General features: G+C 43.9%; 1 protein-coding gene across 1 annotated transcript in view; it reads right to left on the bottom strand.

The window, feature by feature from the left end:
- The window catches only part of LOC100703349 (formin-1), a 50,681-nt gene that overhangs the window by 16,567 nt on the left and 14,619 nt on the right, over window positions 1-19,495 (bottom strand). Inside the window, 11 exon segments of the mRNA XM_019349056.2 lie at window positions 2,019-2,139; window positions 2,227-2,286; window positions 2,395-2,541; window positions 2,632-2,761; window positions 3,457-3,545; window positions 3,931-3,992; window positions 6,864-6,951; window positions 13,602-13,743; window positions 15,894-16,147; window positions 16,150-16,587; window positions 17,952-18,013. Coding sequence (XP_019204601.1) covers window positions 2,019-2,139; window positions 2,227-2,286; window positions 2,395-2,541; window positions 2,632-2,761; window positions 3,457-3,545; window positions 3,931-3,992; window positions 6,864-6,951; window positions 13,602-13,743; window positions 15,894-16,147; window positions 16,150-16,587; window positions 17,952-18,013 — 1,593 coding nt within the window.

Raw genomic sequence — 19,495 nt, forward strand, 5'->3', positions numbered from 1 at the left:
CATTATGCGATGTGCTGACAAATTTAGTCGTATTCAAAAAGCTAGAAAATCGTATGATTACTTGCAACAAATCAATAAACATAAAAAAGGATCAGATTTTAGCGTAATTTTTGCCTTGTTTGGTCAACAGAATTCACTCATTCCGTTCCAAGCTGAGGCTCCGTCGTAAAACAGACCTCAGGCTAAAGGCCCAGCCTGAACGTGACATTAAAAGGCCATTTAAAATCGGGACACTGTCTGATTTGCCACAGTGATGAATGCCTAACCTAGGCCGGGACTTCTGTGAAACACTAAACTCCCCTGAGCAGCAAATGAGCTCTGACTGTTTCTTTTTATTTGATCCTATTTCATTTGGTTGCATCCCTTCCCATCTGTCTGGTTCAATTATGTGGCTGTTAAAGAGATCTTTTAGTAGGTAGCCACTGGTCGAGAAATGAAAAGGAATTCTGAGAAGACTTAACTTTGAGTTGTGCCGAATTTTAATGATAAACTTAATCTTTAGTGCCGAGTTCTAAAGACTAACGCACAAATTAACCACAGCATGGTTTGTCTCACTGGGAGCTCCGAGTCCTACAGTAGGTTTAGGTCCTTATGGCCTCTCACTCATCCCTCTCCCTCTGAGAGCAGCACAGAAAAGGTCATCACCCTCTTCCCAAACAGGAAGCCCCATCAAAAGAGGATCATGTTTCTGCACAAGCCAGTGAAGAAGAGGGCAGCCAAGTGGACGGCAAGCCCTCTCCGGAGCAACTCAGCTCAAAGCTCAGAAACATACAGTATCTTAAATGTGCCCAGGCCCACGGAGGTGGACTAAGCTCAGCAGGGATGAAGTTCTCACTCTCAGCATCACAACTCCTCGCCTTTGACCCAAGGCTGCAGGGCAAGACACCGGCGACCACTGCAATCACCATCTCGGGATCAGGTGAGGGGTGGGCAGCTCTGCTCGCCAAAGTCAAACAGTGCGAGTAAACCGAAGCGTGATCCGGTGTTAGTTTCTCAGTGTCAGGCAGTGTTCTCGATGTGGATGGAGGTGATCTGTGTTAGCTTTATAATTAAGACCAGTTGCTTTCTTTTGGCTGGTTTATAATAGCCTGGCATAAATATTTATTCCTGTCGGCTGGAGAGGATAAAAATGGTGGGAGTCATAGGTGGAGCTCAGCAAATATCCAGAATCCAGGGCCTGCCCTGTGATGCAAATACCCCTAAGGACTACTGTGCCAGACTGTGTTGCAGCAGAGATCAAATACGAGGGCCCTCGTGTTGCATTTATTGTCTTCAGGTCTTCCATTTTTCCTAATAAATGAGTGACAGCTTGAGGTGGGTCTGGGTACTTTAGTAGACTCTTTGTATTTTTCCCTCGGGTCAGAGAGGAGAGGGCTTTAACAGCAATCTGAAAGACGCAGGGGAGAGCTGTGGAGCATATCTAATTGCTTTCATATGCCGTATTATTGGTTGATTTAAATAACGACAGACACCGGGGGCACCGGGGGGCATCGCCTTTAACCTCCGTGTGGCCCTGGCCAAGACTAACTGGCTGCTTGGCTGGGTTACTGAGTGGCTCGGCGCCCAGGACACTACCAGCACAGAACATCAAAAGTGTATTTAATTTTTAATCCCCCTATTGTCCCTCTGATGTATCCTCAGTGACCTGGAATTTGTTTTTTGGGTTTTACTCTAGCTTTAAATGCTGCACAGACAAAGATATAAAGATGCCAAATGTCCTGCCACTAGTCCTGTAACAGGAAAGCCCGTCGTGTTATGATGACACGGTTGTTAAGATACAATGTCTGGGAATTGGGAAAAGCTCCCTCGGGCCATTCGAGGTCCTGAATAAACCCAGAAACCTCCCTGCAGAGGGAGGGGAGAGTCCACGGGATGTGCATTTACATTTAAACTGCTCTGGTGAAAGATGGTAATGTATACAATTACGCTGACTGATTTACTGGGGAACAAAGATAACCTAAGCAATAAATTCAATGTGGTAGAAATGAACCCGCTTATACGAGCGGGGCACGTCGTACCAGTCAGATCCTTCTTGAGTTTTCGGAGGTCTTTGGCGAGGTCATCAAACTTAACCTGAGAAGCCTGGAAGAAGTTCTGTGGCTCTGGCAGAGGGAACACACTCTTTTCTGTACCAGCATGCTGCAATAATGAAGCAACGTGTTACTTAGGAGACATTTAAAAGCTGTGAAACTTTATTTTTAAAAAAAAAAAATTTGATTAATTTACCTCATCAAAATTACGCAAGTAGTATAAAACCACGTAATCCACCAAGTTCATGCGACTGTCCTGAAGAAAGAAAACAACAAAACAGACAATTAAGATAAAAGGGCATGAATCAGCTCACTAGGATAGTACACTACTTTTATAAGATTTTACAGCCTTTAACGGTTTTACCCGGCTCTTGACGTCCTTTAGCTTGGGGAGGATCTCCAGCCCAAAGCCATCAGCCTGCCCTCTCGTCCTGTTCCCTCCATTCATATAGTTCCCAAAGGCCAGAATGAGACCTATTATATCCCGCAAACTGTTGCAATCAAGCAACTCCTGACATTGACAAACACACACAGTTTGTTTGGGGTTAGTTCTTGTAGGCTGACACTTTTTAAGCAGAGTTTGTTGTCGTGACGTTCTTACTTTGCTGACGTTGGAGATGATCTCCACCTTGCGATGTATAGAGGAGATGGTGTCGAGGAATACCGACTGGAAGATGATGCATCGGGCTCGGCTCGCAAAGTCCGGAATTTGAGAGAGTTCATACAGAAACCTGAAAAACAAAAGGGGAGGAGGGGCAGAGAGAGGATGAGAAGGAGGTGGAAGAGTATGGGGTGTGATGTGTTATGACAGAATTAAACAAAACGTCTAACAGGAAGAACTATTTTGGGTCCTTGGCAGGCCCAGCTTCCCCACACAGGCTGACTGAGTCAACGTTGCTGTTCACAGGCAGGCAGCTGCTAGTCATGAGCCGCGCTGCTCGGCTGGGTTTGAAAGGTCCGCGGGGTCGGGTGGAGGAAAGCGGCGAGCGGCGCACGGAGACTGATCAAAGGTAGCTCTGGCCTGATGCGGGACGACTTATGTAAACAGTGCAGTGTCGGAGGGGAGCGGAGTGGTAACATCCTGTGTGATTAGACCCTGCTGATGGAGGTAGACACTGAGTAGGGATGACTCAGGAGTCTATAGTGACAGCTTTGGTCAAACATGGAAATAGGAAGGCCAGGCTGAATGGCACCGCTGGATCCAGGCCTCGTTAACTGGCCTGGACTGCTTAACCCTGACAAAAACTACTGAAGCAGTGTCCATTAATGCACATTTTTGCACGTACGCAAAGGCTATGTAACAATGCACACTATGTGTCGAAACGAATGACGACACCCTCCATCTCTATATCTCTCTCTCTATACACATCTATATCCTTTCACACATAATCAAATTTGTGAGACCTGATTAAAAACAAAATCTTACTGTTCAGGTTTGTCCAGCAGTTTCACTTCATCTTCTTTGGAGGTCTCATAATGTCTCGTTATCTTTTCCATCTCGTCACTGGTGGCCCTCTATGGAGAGACACAATGCAAAGGTCAATACAAAGATGTGGCTCAATACTGTAAATATTGTGTTGAAATATAGGCAATTCAGCTTTTTGTTAGAGAAGATTTTAAGATGCATCTGTATAGAAACCTTTTTTGCTTCGTTAACACCATGTACAGTTGGGGAAATAATTATTTGATCGGCTGCTGAACTGATTGATATTCTGTATTAAAAATGAAGCTAACAGAAAAAAAAATTAGAGAAAACTTACAAATTCAGCAGGGAGTCGAATGATAATTTCCCCCGCTGTAGGTGTTATCTAGTTTTATTTTAAACTTGTGAAAACTTTAGAGCCTTTTCCTTTTCATTCCCTTTTTTAAAACATTTAAATGTCACACACACGCTACTTACGTTTTCATATAAAGCCTCAATTGTCTCCAAATCCACCACAGAATTGTCCACATTGAGAACAGCTGGAAAAGATAACAGAAGCAGTCGGTGTTATAAAGAACAGACCCACAACAGCCCTTTAATTTATTTACAGACTGAATAATGGAACATTACATTTGTGGCAGCTTTAGAGAAGAGAGCCTATATTCATATTTTACAGAAAAAGATTTCCCAAACCAGTAAAACAAAGAATGACATTTTAAAAAAAGAAAAAAGAAAATACAGGGTGCTACTTGTGCGCTACACCAACAAGTGAAGTGAATAATTCAGTTGCCATTTAACTGAATTATTCACCTAATTTACAATATTAGCTTGAGGTAGTAAAGCTGGGAGTGTGGCCAGGCTGAGCACACTTGAGTCTGAGACCGCAGATGCTGAGCGTACACCGAAGCTCCTCTTTCCCCCTCTTTTCGTGGACAAGCGAACTGGGGGACGAAGCCCCTCAGCACGGCAAAGAAAGGAAAGCCTGAAACTGCTTAACCTCAGAGCTCACAGCTACAACCACCAACAGCCAACTAATGAGTTTGAGGTGGGCAGTAGATGGTGGACTAAGGAAAAACAGGATGCCGGAGCAGATAGGAGGTGAACGCAACAGGCAATCGTTTAAAAGATTTTTGCACGTTCGAGTGTGTAAACAGAAGGCAAAATGAAATGATCACAGAAAGAGAAAGACTGTGTCGTAGGTTTATAGCTTAGTGATGCAAGTAGAAGTGGGTACGGTCAACACTGCTTTTGGATCCGCTCATGGTTGTCTGGTCGCTGTCAGCCGAGGTCTGTACACGACCTGCTCCTCTGAAATGCGCTACTCAGCAGGACAACTTGTCTTTGTGACGGCCGCCGTGGCCACAGAGGAGACGCGTACCTCAGTCGCAAACTAATAATAGCAATTTATGTCGCAAATTCAAGCTAAAGTTTGCAAACATTTGCCATCATAAACTACACAACATACCGCATCAGCTAAACCTGCTGATGTACTTACAAAACGTAAGACACTTATTTGACCCAAAAGAAGAAAACTGAACATCATAAAATCAAGTATACATGTGTTTCTGCTGGACTACAGGGCTGCTTATTCATCCTGATTATTTTGGTGTGAGCTGCTCAGTGCAGGAGAATCTGGTGCTAGGTCCTTGTCTTAATTATACTGAAACCAGCTGAAATAAAATGGCACTTCTGATTATCAAAACACATAAAAAAAACAACCCAAAAAACCGTCTGCAAAAATGTCTTTAGAACAGACTTCTTTTTTTTAATCAGTTGAATGTCTTATGTATTAAACTTGCACAGGTAATGTTAACAATTTTGGCCAACGATTACTTCCACCTAACAAGGTAACAATTTGCGTTCTGGTTCCCAGCTGTTCTGTTGTAGAGGAGCTGTCAATGTGGTCCCGACGTCTGGATCAGAGAAAACGCTGGAGGTCCATTTCCTACATCTTATTAGAGTGGATTATTCAGTCCCTCAGCCACGCAGCCGTCAATCACCCACCAAAGGGGGGCCTACTTCAGTGTGCACAGGAGCACTCTGATCCGAGGGGAGCCGGATATCTCTCCACACCGACAGATCAAAGCGTGCCTGCCAACGGCTTCACACCCTCTCTTTCCACTTTTCACTCGTGTATGTGTGTGCGCGTGTGTGTGTGTGGTGTGGTGTGTGTGGGGGAGAGCCTCCCTTTGCCCTTGAACCATGGTGGCCCTTGAGGTCGCCCAGTCACTTCCACGGGTGCAGTTGACCCCCCCCCTTCGCTCTTAACCCGAGTGCTGCCTTCTCTAGTTCCCTGCTTCCCACTCTCTCCCTCCCTAGTAGCTGTAATTACATTACATGTACCATGTCCTTTTAATTTGGCAACAAAGGGGAGGCAAGCAGGCGAAGCAAGGGACTAGAGCCCTCAGAAGTGCTTATTAAGGTGCTGTCCTTCATTGTCAGATTCAAATTGTCCATTTCGCATACACCTCCCATTAAAGCACAAGCAAGCAGCCTCACGCTGGGTGTGAGCAGGCCTTTTTTACCAAACTGACACTGGAACAGAAGAGAAACTGAACTGAAAGGGGGGCGAAATAAAGAAATCGAAACAGGATGGTTGTCCTGGTGTATCCGCTTTTCTGGCTTGTGTTTTGAGTTGGTTTTATGTGGTAGCGCAGTGTCTGCTAACTGTGGAACGTGGTTTTGTACATGCTTAGATCATTAGTGGGGTGTCAGTCCCATTAGGCTTGTGGAAACCGTCACTGGCTACAATAAACAGATCTGCTGGCCGCATGCTCAGACAAGCAGGCGGCAGGCATTCTCCGCCACAGTCCCAGGGCCGGACTAATTCCTGGCCCACCTATGATGTCCCCAACACACATACTATGCGTTTGCTCACCCATGCAGGGACTTTGGACACGCACATGTATGCGTGCATTTTCCACAGAACAGCCAAGAATGCAATCAATCTATTCAGCTCTTAAAATGAAGGAGATGGCAATTTGATTTTAACCAGCGCAGGAGGCCCGTCAGAAAAAGCGAAAGGCTGCTTTCATCCCGACGTTGCCGTCTCACATTTTGACAAATCGAGGCATTTTCTTTCCCACAGTGGTAACTGGAAAAATCATCCACTTTCCACTTGAAACACAAATTAATCCAGAAAAAAAAAGTGTCTGGAGTTACAAATTAGTAGCTGTCAAGACACTGGAAATTATCCTCTGCTGCAGAGTTCACTATCTCATCTCTAAAAATAACTCCATCTGCATCTCTTCAGGAGTCCTGCTCACTTTAATGGTGAAGAGGAGAGTAAATTTAGTTTATCGCAGCTGAATCAGAATATGAGTTTATTCTGTGAAAGGCAGGAAAATAGTGTAGGGTTTGCAAGCTTCTAGAAGCGATCAACAGGCTGACGCTGGAAAAGATTTTTTCACCTTGCTGAATGTCCTTCATCTCCAGATGCAGGCTTGATATCAGGATGCCAACTGCCTGGGAACGCTTCCCGTCCAGCAGCTTGATAATCTAGAGAGAAAGAAAAAAAACAAACAAACCACAAAATAATTTACATTATAAAGTATCGAGAGAGTTGGGGGGGATTCAAATATGAAATACGGGTTACAGAAAAATGCCATTTTTTAGGTTAACAGGACATTTACTCTTTACGCAAATCGTCCCTCATTATTCAAAATGTGACATCAAATAACCTGAGGAACAGACAGTGAATAAAAAGTTCATTCGAGCAGCGAGAGGGTGGGTTAAATTCACCAGTTCCCCTCCGTGGCAGATGACGGATGACCAGCGAGACAGAGCGCCCGAAGCCCCAGTTAGTCCGAGCAGTCGGCGAATCACCCGGGATTGACCCAAATGACCGAACTAATCAGCACTAATTGTGATAACCCATCATTGTGACGCAAACTACTGGGAAATGTGGCGCGCGCACACACATAGCCGGGACCCTCTTTGTCAAGTTACATTAATGAGGAAGCGAACGTTAGGAAAAGCACCTCCTCCAAAGTTTACCAGAGAACACGTGCGAGATACAACCAAAAAATATCAAGTCGCAGTGAAAGTACAAAGGCAAAAAGTGGCACCATAAAAGGACAGTCTTGAAGAGCACGGCAAAGAGAAGCAGTGCTTTTATAACAAACTATAAATTCACAGGATTTTTATTTGTGCCTACACATGGTCACAATTACTTATGACTGAATTAGCCGTAAAACCAGAGAAAGTTTTGGCAAGGTAAAGCCCCGCTCTAAAAGTTAATGTGTCAGGCTTCTTCATTAGGTATTATGGTGTTGTCGGGTACTGGGCTGTCCAGTGGGAGCTGGAGAGCAGAAGCCTTAGAAGTTGGTATTGCATTACAGGGCGTTAGTGGGTGCCATGCTGCTTCCAGCTCTATTACCTGGATCACTAGGGATCTCCTACACTGGGGACTATGAGACGGCTGAGTACCAGGCTTTCCCAACACCTCTAATTAACCACTCTGGATGGGCCGCACTAAAAGCGGCGCAGGAACCTTTGCAGAAGTCGCCAATTAGCCTAAACAGTTAAGTTAATGAGAAAAGACAAGTGATGCTGGATGCTTGCCTTGAGACACGCAAACAGCTCGGGGTAGGTGGAGAGAGCCGGGAGATGCTGATGCTGAGACAGGTAGACACCAATAGCTAATGGCTCCCTCCGGTGGAGAACAAGAGAACTGACCCGACACGGCTGAGGACGCTCGAGTAACGGAGACGAGTCAAAAGAAAGAAAGACTGCTGGCTTTTTTTTCCCCCTAAGAAAATAAACAAATCATGGAAGGAGACACTGGGATGTCAGAGCCTTGAGCTGAAGCAGGTGGCCGGTGTTAGGCGATGCGGCCTGGGTGATGCGGAATCAGAGCCGAACGGATAGTTTACACAGCCATGTCTGAGCGAGCGGCCTGCTCTGCAGTGATGTCTCTCTGACTATCCGTCTGAAATCACCCAGGCAAATGTTACAATAACAACTGGTTCGAGACTTCCCATCAATAACCAATTGTGATACACTCAGCAACCCCAGTCTCGCCCAGAAATGTTAATCTTACGCCCACTCTCCCACGTCATAGCCACGACTTCAAATATGTCTTTAATAAACGTAGTATGATTGCTCATAAGTTATTCCCATAAACCCGTAAAGCTGCTGTTTGTTAAAGGAGACTTGCCATGTATAAACTTGATAGAGCTCTGATTTATGTGCATAAAAGAGACCTCAGTTTTTGTGTTTACTAATGTGCATATTTGTACACGCACAAACCGGCATATTTAACCAGAATTATTCCCTCATCGTCATCCCTCCCTCCCCTCCTCGATCCTCAAAAATGCACCGACGTGTGCCCATCGCCTTCTCCCCCGCTCACATAGGTGCCCATACTTTATCGCCTCCACCAGCCATCGGGGTGAAGCCACATGCGTGCAATTATACCCCCGGTCCGGTCTTCCCCGATGAGAGAGCTCTCTTCTATGTCGTCTCCTCAGCTTTGATATGCTAATCGGCGCAGAGAGACGAGCTCCAGAGTAAACAAGAGCTTTGATTTTTCTATGGCACACATGATAAAGATTAACTCACTCATGTAGGCATCGCCTGCATCCCCCGTGTTTCAACTTTTGGCGTGTGCAGTTGCTGGAAAACGGGGAAGTGGCTCATATGCATAATGTACACACACATTCCTTTCCCACCCACTCATCTCCTCTCGCCGTCCACAGCCCCCGGGGTTGTGGTGTTAGCATGTTCTGGCAACACTTTCTGAGCAAGTGCATGAGGACGTGCCGTCACCACACAGGTGTGTTCAAGCAAGCGGACACACGGAGACACACAAATAAAAATATACGCAGAAACACACAAATAGAGACAAACAGACTCCTTAATACAGATACGTAACCAGATTCGCTGGCAACGTTAGACTGAAAACGAGTGTGCTGACAGATGGGAGGCAGGTAGTCCACATGTGTGTCAGCCAGTATTGCGCAGAGGAAGACGTCACGCCAAACTGAGAAGCTATCACCTACATCCCTGTCCAATCAGAACCTCCAGAATAAAAGAGTCTTTTCAACAGTCGTGCTTAAATCTCTGTTCTGGGCAGACATTTAAAAAAGCTTCCGAGTGTGTTTAAAGAACCACATGGGGAGAATGATTTTTGCGAAAACTACAGAACAAGACAGATTTATTAACAAACCTCCTACAACTTAGAGGGAGGTGAAGGTGCAGCGCTGCCAGAAGCTTACAGGAAAACAGACAATCAAAAAAAAGGAAGCATGTCCCACTGCGCATGAAGTTTCTTGATCTCTTCTACAGAAGTCCACGTTTATTTTACTTATTTTATTAAGAAACAACTATTACAAGTTGAAACAAGTAGATGAAGAAAGAACAGGTCAGTTATAGGAAATACAGTACAGTGAAAAACTCTTTATATTTTACGTCTAAGGAGCCAGACACTGTTGTATTTTTGAAAGAAGCCTTGAAGAATATTTTGTCCTGGCTTCTTCAAGGCCTTTCAAAACGTTTCTTCGGACACTGACTGTGAATAGGGATGGGTACCGGTGTCCGGTGCCATTATGGTACCGGTTCTGACATAAACGGTAGTAACCAGACCGAAAAGCAGCGCACATTTCAGTGCTTTATTTTTTCCTGAGATGTCATACACTTTGGATTCTAGCCAATCATTTTACGTTTCCGAGGATAGTAGGCGGGGCCAGGTACGTACGTTCTTTTAGAGCAGAGCTACAGATTAAAAATGCCCAAGGCGAAGCGATCAAAAGTCTGGCTGTACTTCACAGTAAAAGATGCAAACTCAGCAGCCTGCAACAAGTGCTTTAAGCTGATACTGTGCAAAGGAGGTAACACCTCGAATCTGATGAAACACCTGGCGACGTATAGCATTTTGTTAAAAGCCGAGAAATGCAACATGTTTGATAGCTTGCTGCGAGACCTCACACTGTGCACATCTACTGCGGGTGTGGTGCCTGTTATCGGAACTGGAGTTAGCAACATCCCCCAAGAACCCGAAGAGTAGAGTCCTGGCCCCTAGCCCTGTCAGCGTAGCAGAAATGATGAGGATGATGATGGCAGCAGCAGCTGTTCTTCTCTGCGTGAGTAGCTTAATGTTGTTCGTGTGTAATTTACGTTGAGTAGGCTAACCACGTTATTACATTAATGCATGTAAGGTGAACTAGCAAACACCGTCGTAGTTACATGCGGCTGTCTTCTTGTTTAATGGCAGATACTCCCTTCATGTTGTATCAACAGAAAAGGCTAACTTGGTTATCATTTTGCAGAAAAAAAGAGACTGCTAAAAATAAAAACAAAACAAAAAAAGTTTGTGTTCTCCATTCTTTAAGCACCGGTTCGAGCACCGTTTAAGCACCGGCACCGTTTCAAAAGTACCGGTTTGGCACCGGTATCGGATAAAACCTAAACGATACCCATCCCTAGCTGTGAAGCCACTCAACACTGACTTATGAATCCTTCAAGCATAAAAACCAATGTTCTGTCTGCACATAACAGACTATTTGGAAAAGAAAGAACTTTAAATTGAATCTTCAGGCACTTTTCGCTTGCACTTTAGGGAATAAAAAAAAAAAATGCCAATGAAAACACAGTTTGAGAGCCATAAAAATAGTATTTATGCACCAACAGTGATTCCGATTGGTGTGCAGTGTGAAGAAAAGAAAAATTGGACAAGCGGAGGACAAAAGAAGAAGTGCTTGACTCAAAAGCACTGACCACAGGTTTAATGGAGTGATGAATCCAGATTTGAAAATTCTGGTTGAAATCACTGTCGATACGTACTGAGGAGATCAAGACAGCGTTAGAACAGTGAGTATCTAAAGCCATCTGTAAAAGACGGTTGAGGCTCTGTCATGATTTGGGGCTGAATTTTAGCCAGTGGATGTCAACGTTACTGAAGCAGGGTGGGATCATGTTGACAGAACGGAACAAAAGGCAGCCAACATCCAAAGAAGAGCCCTGAATGTCCTTCAAGAAGCCTGGAGAACTATTCCTACAGACTACTTACAGAAATGATAAGAAAGCTGAAAGAGTTCAGGATGTGTTAAAGAATAAAGGTGGTCACACCAAAAATATTGACTTTAAACTATTTTTGCCTTACAAATTGTATTTCCATGTATGTTTCCACAGTTCAATAATTGCTGCATTTCCCAATTTTTCCCAGAACTGAATGGCTCAAGACTTTTGCACAGCAGGTAAAGCAGTAGCTTAGCTTTCCATATGAATTCTACTTTTCTTAGCAAGTTATTTGAATACTTTATTTCTGTTCTGTGATTCAAACGCATCACTATAGTCTCTAACATTTGTTGATAATTTAGCTACTTCCTGCCATCTAAAAAACACATTTATTAAGCTTCAGACTAACTGTTAAAATGAAACAGCTTGCAACCAGGACTATGACGGTGTGCTCACAAACCTACGTGGAAAGATGACGCAGTGAAAATTGTGGAAGCCCTATTCCTTTGCACCCCGAAGGAATTTAAACAGTGTGACATCCTCTCACAGAAGCCTAAGCAGATGCAACTCATGAGCCAAAAATACTTGCCTGTGAATTACATGTATCACTTAATGTAACATGACTAATGCTACAATGTCATCCAAATATCCTGGAGGTTGTGAGCCTGCCTCTGCTTCAGTACTGCAGGACTCTGTCAGACAACAAGTAAACAACGTGTACTTTTATACTCTGCAGCTGCTGGGGGGCCTATAGCGTTCTCGTACCATCTACGATATCCTTATCCATTTTCTTTCCTTCTTCCGCTCAGAAGCAGCTAATCTTCTGTTATACTTTTTTTCCTTACTCCCCAGCTTCCCAAAAAGATGTGGCTCGCTTTCCTTTCTTTCCTGTACTTTAACCAGCTGAACTTCTTGGAAACCATCATCTGCTGGTTATTATTTAGATGATCTCCCTCACAAATTATTTCTCCTCCAGTCACTCAGAGTATAAACTTTCAGGGATAGGAAATGATTAAGTAAACAAGTTTCTATTATTCCGATGACCTTTCCAGTGAGCTGAACGTCAAGGCAGCCGGAAACAATTCCCCCCTTTCCTCTTTAACCCCAGAAAAAACTGCATAAAATTAAATTAAATAAAACCACAGTACTGAGAACAAAATGTCTAAACACAGATAACAAATCCAGCCGGCGTAGCACAAAGGTCCTTCTTTCAAATACGGGGGGGAGGGGACAAGTGTTATGTTGGACATGAGATTTTTTGATTGTTATGAATTTGCTTCAACATGTTGTTATTAATGGGGGTCAAACCTCCTTTAGAGTGATGTAAGCCCAGACAGGAGACAGTTGGCCAGATCTGTGTCTGGACTTGGCTGTCTGTGTTGGATCAAATGTTGGACAGTCTGAGTGACCCGACTGAATCGGGAGATCTTGGGATGGACACACACATACACACATTCTGGCCCTCTGGAGCAGAGTGGAGCCTTAACAAATTGATCAGAAAAGGGGACGCGTATGGATTTAGAGGTTAAAGTCTGGGGCAGCGGCTGATTTTTAACTGCTCGGACGCCTTGGCGGGGACCGCGAGGCGGCCGGGACGCTGACACAGCGCTGGCTGTGAGAGAGAGGTGCAGAGTTGCAGGATTTAACACGACGGCATCGAGGAGTCTTTGGTGGGGTAGAGGGAATGGCGGATCAATCGGGCAGAAAGCACATCTGTGTTGATTTTTTGTTCTTGATTTGAAAAATTAACCTTGCACAAAAGGGAAACGGCATAATCCTGAAGCCCTGGTTACGCCACACTGCAGAACTCGATCATGGGGGGGGAGAAAAGCACACACACCAGCACACACATAAGGGAGTGAACTTGATAGCCAGTGTTGGCCCAGTGTAGGACCTGGCAACTACAGACAACAATCTGGAGGAGGGCTTGATGAGGCTCGCAATCAATTTCTTTTTTCCTCCTTTTGTTTCACCTTTTGTTATTTCTTCCTTGGATTTACGAGTGAAGATGACGGCAGACAGAAAGCCTCTGTTAAACAAAGCTAGATGAAAAAAAAAAAGCCTGCCCTCAGCTGGCAAAACGTGCAAGATAACCATGTGCAAAAGAATAAAGTGATGAATTAAGCTTTCAACACAGCGCCCAAAGTCAATACAACCCAAGCCGGGGAGTGAGTGGAGCCAAATGATGCTACCTTCTTAGTTTTGGCTTTCTTCTCATACGTGTCCGACAGCGGCTTCTTCTTCGGTTGCAGTGTGGCCTTGGAAAAAAGGTCCTCAAACTCTTTGGCGTTGACGATGTTTGGCTCCTCCAGAGAACACCATAAAGTGTTGTTGCTACAAAAAAATAAAAAAAAATACAGATAATAAATTTTTTAAATATAAACAGACCATGAAAAACTGAGGTTATAGGGTGTAAAACATTCGATCACAGTCACAGCGGCTCATAGAACGGCTAACAACATGGAGGCTACTTGAACCACACAAAATTGAGTGTTTTCCATGTTTGGAAGCTCATTTGATGTTGTCCATTTTGCTGTTTGGACAAAAACCTGGCAGCCACGGTCGCAATCTTGACTTTTAAGAGCGCCGTTTATAACCCGGGTGATAGAAATAAAAGTTTAAAGACAAGCTTGTCTCTGTAATAAACCACCATTTCCAGGCAAAGGACAAAATTACGGGGAGCAATGCTGTGTTGCAGAAGTTGCCGAGTAACGTGGAAAAAGAAACAAACGGAGGCGCAAAGCGAGAACGAGAGGTGTCTAAGAGTCAAGAGGGTGTTCAGCAGTTTGCTGTTAAAAACACATCTACTTCTCTGTTTAGTTCAACTCAACCCATCTGTCTCTGCTTCCCCCCACCCCACCCACATCACGTCTGGTCATCAAAATGACATTAACGCCACAATCAGCAGGCTCCTCCCACCCGAAATGTATTCTAAACAAAGAATTTGGAATGACAGGATTCATAATTTTCCTATTATCTCCTCACACGTCACAGTTCTTCTTGCAGGTCACCATTGAACGATATTACAGCCGGCAGGCCACCTTAGGAGAGCCTGGATGTAACCGCACCGGGTGCAAGTGCTTGGAGGCTTATCGTGGCTTAAATACCAGAGCAATCAACTGCCTTTCAACAGTGACTAGATTAGGGTCAAGCAAGTTTAGTTGCGTCTCCAAAGCATGCATTTGCAGAGGTGAGCATTTTTATCTAGGGTAGCTAAGAGGCTTTGTAATGATACCGCCTTAAAAACAAAAACAAATCCTTGGATTTTTTTCTCTCCTACCTCGAGTCCAACAAACATCTGATGGCTCTGATGCAGGAAAGTAGCTTACTAAAGAAACTCAGACCCGACTCCCCCTCCTGGCAAAAAGAAAAAAAATCCACAAGACAACTTTCTAATTGGACTACGGCTATAAGTGAATTCAGATCCACCTTTAAATTCTCCCCCTGTCGTACACGCTGCCCACTGTACTCCACATCTCAGGTTACATACAGACACTGGGCACCATTTCAAACCTCACACTGCATCCCCCCTTACAGCCCCCCCAACCTCATAACTCAGACCTTCACACCATTAACACAGATCACACAGCTGATCCAGCTACAGTTAAACATCTGACCCATTTAATGCCCCTTAACTTGGCCCTTTATAGTTAAATTTATAGCTGACACGAAACTGCTGCAGTGTAGACACTTAGTCCTCGAGCGCTGGCCACAACCGGCGAGAGAACACGAACCGCAGCTCAGCTTCTCCCCACTAATCCAGCCATGGAAATACAAGGCCATAAAGCTGAAAGGCTGGCACTCAAAGGCAACAACCACAGCCACAGTAAATGGTCTGGATAATCCACTTACTATTACAGAGCATCTCAATAGGGCCTTTAGATGAGGGAGTGCGGTGCAGCAACCATATCTCTGAAATCTCTTTGAATAGGAGCATTCAAGCCTTAGACTGAGACCCCATTAGCCCAGAGCCAATAATGCCTACAACTTCATTTGCACTGGGATGACAGGGCCACTCCTTTGACTGCTGGATAGTTGTGTATCTAACCCATGCAGTCCTTAAAAGTAGCATGTTTACATCAGTAACAAAGGAAACAGCAGAAGCATTTACATCTTTAAAATCATCTTATTGAAGTTTGATTTTGAAGTATTAGCGTAAAGTTTAAAAAAAAAAAAAAAAAAAAAAAAAAAAACACCCCCTGCAGTTTACAATATAATGGCTAAATCTATAGTTATAGATGTTTTTGGGACCATGACACATACTGTGGGACATTTTAAGAGGGAGTATATAATTAAATTCTGTAGTGTGGTGTACAAACCCTGTAAGTGCACCACAGATTTTCAATGACATCAAACCTAGTTTGCCATTTTTTTTGCTTCACTTTCACTTGTTAGAGTTTGCAGCTCTATAAAAAAAAAAAAAACTAAGCTGTAAACTGAAGCCCAATGGAGCCCCAGTGGAGTGAATCCTGTGTTATACATACTTGTTGTCCTGTATCTGGATCCGGGTCCAGTACAGAGGCTTCATGGGACACGCAGGCTCGACGGCAGGTTTCCGTGGGGCCATATCTGCTTTCTGGCCGAGACCGAATCCCCCCATAGGTGGAGGAGGTGGGGGGCCCATTCCTGGAGGAGGGGGAGGAGGAGGTGGGCCACTGCCAGGTAAGCCGGGAGGGGGAGGTGGTGGAGGAGGTGGGGGTGGTGGGCCACCTCCAGGGGGAGGAGGTGGTGGTGGAGGGGTGGCGGCGGGGCTCCAGCGTTGCCCGGCAAAGGAGGAGGAGGAGGGGGTACTGGTGGCCCTGAGAAACCTGGTAGAGGAGGAGGAGGAGGTGGCGGCGGTGCAGAAGGCCCTTGGTCCATTTCAGCCTTTAGATTAAGTCCGATCGAGTCCAAGTTGATTTTTTTCGGTAGGTTCTGACTGGGGCTTTGAGCCAGCCCGCCTCCATCACCCTCGGCGCTCTTGATGAACGTCTCCCGGTCTGTCTGGATACCCACAGTGCGGCAGGTCTTGGCTATGGGGTCATCTCCGGTGAACACAGCAACATGGCGGACCTCACGGCGTTCCCGTCCTGCGTTGTACGGCTTGTCTCCTTCCAAACTGGCAATGACTTCCTCCAGGTGTGTTATGGACACCGCGTGCTCACCACGCAGCTGGAACATCTTAACCTCAAACTCTGACTGTAAGAAGAAAATTGCCATGAGAACAAATCCAGAGTACCAGCAACTTCAGTCATTTCCCACCACCCAACAGAACTGTATCAGGCGGCAGACGGCGTTTTCCCTGATGAATTTGGACTAGAGTGCCTACTTATTCTTCCAACTACACGATTCTTTATTTAAAGAAGGTATTAGATCTCTTCATCTTTGTTTCAGCTTTATTCCAATTAAATGTTTCCCTCAGGTTAGTACCCGATTCTTACAGTAAAATCCCCAAAGTCCAGTTTTTATTTGACATTTCAAACAAGGAGAACCAAACAAAGCAAAGCACTGATTTTAAAGATAAACTGTTTTGCAATAAATCTTACACATGTTCCTTATTAACTCATGTCAGTTTAGAAATAGAATTAGCCCAGCCTTTGTTGTGGTTCGACTGCGGTACATGTTTCTCTGTGTCAGCAGTGGATTCGAAAGATTAAGACAAAATTAATGACTTTCAGCAGAAATTTAGGGGGAAAAAAACGATTCTGAGGTCAGACTTTTTCGTGGGAGTGGCCCAGAGAGCAAATTATTATCAGTGGCACAAATTCTATAACACAGCCAGAACTTTAGTCTGTCTCTTTCATTTTTCTAAGAGCAAATTTGTTTAAATAGGCAGATTAAACATATTTCAAATACTTCCAAATCACCGTTTTTGAAAAATGATAAACTAACTAAAATTTTCAAGGGGACATTTGATGGGAGCCATCTGTGTGTCTGCGTGTGCTTGTGTGTGTGAAAGGACTGAACAGCTGGAAGTTGTAATAGTACACATTAAGTAATCCAAGTTTGCCTCAAGACTTCTATTATAGCAAGCGCTTTTAAATTGGTTTGTTCATTTATAATTGCCTTCATTTCTCCCACCATCTAAGATCTCTTTTCTCTGCATAATGTCAGGATTGTAAAATTCCAATTACATTTCATATATCATAGCGCTTCATGCACATTTGTCCATCAAAGTTTGACAGGCTTGATGTTAGTTCATCACTTTAACCTGAATAGCTCAAAGGTTCCAGCCTTTTAGTTTGCATACTGAAGCTACTCCAGCTGAGTATTTCATGCTTACTTAGTGCCATCTTGTGGTCATAACTGTCATCGGCTATGAGAACCCAAATTCCCACAGCTGAACTTGTCCTTCATTTATATCTTGCACAAATGTACAGCTTAAGCTCGATTCACACTGAAATTTAATTCCCTAACTCAGGTGCTATAACATGCCTGTCATGACTCAGATGTAAGACCACATTGTCTCTGTTGTCTGTATCAGTATTAGTTTAGTTTTTCTTTTTTGACCCTTTTGCTCATTTTCCCCGTCTCTGGTTTACAGCAGTCATGAGAAAACTTACATGCATCTTTTCCAGCTCTTCCTTGCATTCTCTCTTCAGCTGCAAGAGGGCAGCCTGGTGCTCTGGAAGAATGCAGGACAAAGGCACATTAACAAAGCATATTCTGCATATACAGCAGGGGAAATAAGTAATGAATGTGTCACCAATTAAACCACTAATAGCAAGCAAAGAAATCAAACCACAGATGTCCAGAAATTAAGCTGTGTGCCACGTCAATATCACCAAATTGGTGATGTCTTTAATACTTTAATTTTACAAGATTCAGTTATCACTGCTCACTGTTTTCCATTTATTTATAGAAAAAGGGTGTTGAATTATGAAGTGATTCAACACATGAATATTTCAACATCAAGTTCATCTGTGAAACAGAGCCAGTTCAACAACTTTTACAGCAGCCTTTAATGATAAAAATACTAGAGAAGGGCGGATCGCTTTCACTAAACAACTCAACCAAGCAGTTTCACATACCATGCTGCCGGCTAAACAAACACCAATAGAAAACATTTAGATAAAATATGCTGATCTGGTTTCCCTGACAGAATAAAAAAAACTAACACAAAACTTGCTTGACATTCATAATGTTATAATAATGTAGCTTATGTGCAAGTTCATTAAGGAAGATTTGTGTTCGTTCATCCGACCGCCTGCATTCTGGGGCGCTTGTGATGCTAGTTTATTCTTTACATCACTTCCACTTTCCCACACTGTCACACTCGGTTCTGTCATCATCCCTCCGGCCGGATCAATTTTCCTACCCGCCTTCAATGAGCTAATCAGTCTTTGTTCCACGTGCCTTAAATCTAAGAACTCATCTGTCACGCTGCCTTTTCAGACATTCATTTGTGCGATTCGCCTCCTGCCCATCTAATGCTGACCAGTTTTAAATCCTGGGTCTCCACCTGCTTCTTGTCTGCTACCACCTGCATCCTAGCAGGGCTTTAAAACCTAAGGGCCATTTTGTCCTGACAAACAGTCTAATCCAGCCTGGTGGACTGCTTTGAAAAACATAAAGGAGGACAAAAACTTTGCACTTTTACCCATATTTTCCGAATTTCCAAACTCCCTCATGGCCATTTATACCACACCAACATAATTAACTAACATATAAATAATTAAAAGGACAGAAAAGAAAACAGTTGAAACTGTGCTTCTTTTTTATATCAAGGGATTAAAGGTGTAGCTGAACTTCTGTACAGTGACAGAAAAACTGTGTTTCACTGCTCTGGTCCACTTAAGATTAAAGTGGGCTGACATCCCTGATCTGGGACGTCCTCTCCTACTTCCTACCATTGTTGGTTCGTTATGCATCTCCAGAGTCTAATCGCCAAAGAATTTATCACTCCAACCATGTCCGTCAATAAATCAGTTCTTTCACCTGATCTCTTCTCACTGACATATATATGGCCACATGTTTATTTTCAGATTACAGCAGAATCCAAATACATTATTAATGTTAACTTTCAACTCAGAGCTACTTGATCTCACTGTTACAGACACACACACACATAGTGCTGCATTTGTTTATTAACTACAGCTATAACTGT

The sequence above is a fragment of the Oreochromis niloticus genome, linkage group LG19 (genome assembly GCF_001858045.2).
Source record: "Oreochromis niloticus isolate F11D_XX linkage group LG19, O_niloticus_UMD_NMBU, whole genome shotgun sequence".
Lineage (NCBI taxonomy): Eukaryota > Metazoa > Chordata > Actinopteri > Cichliformes > Cichlidae > Oreochromis > Oreochromis niloticus.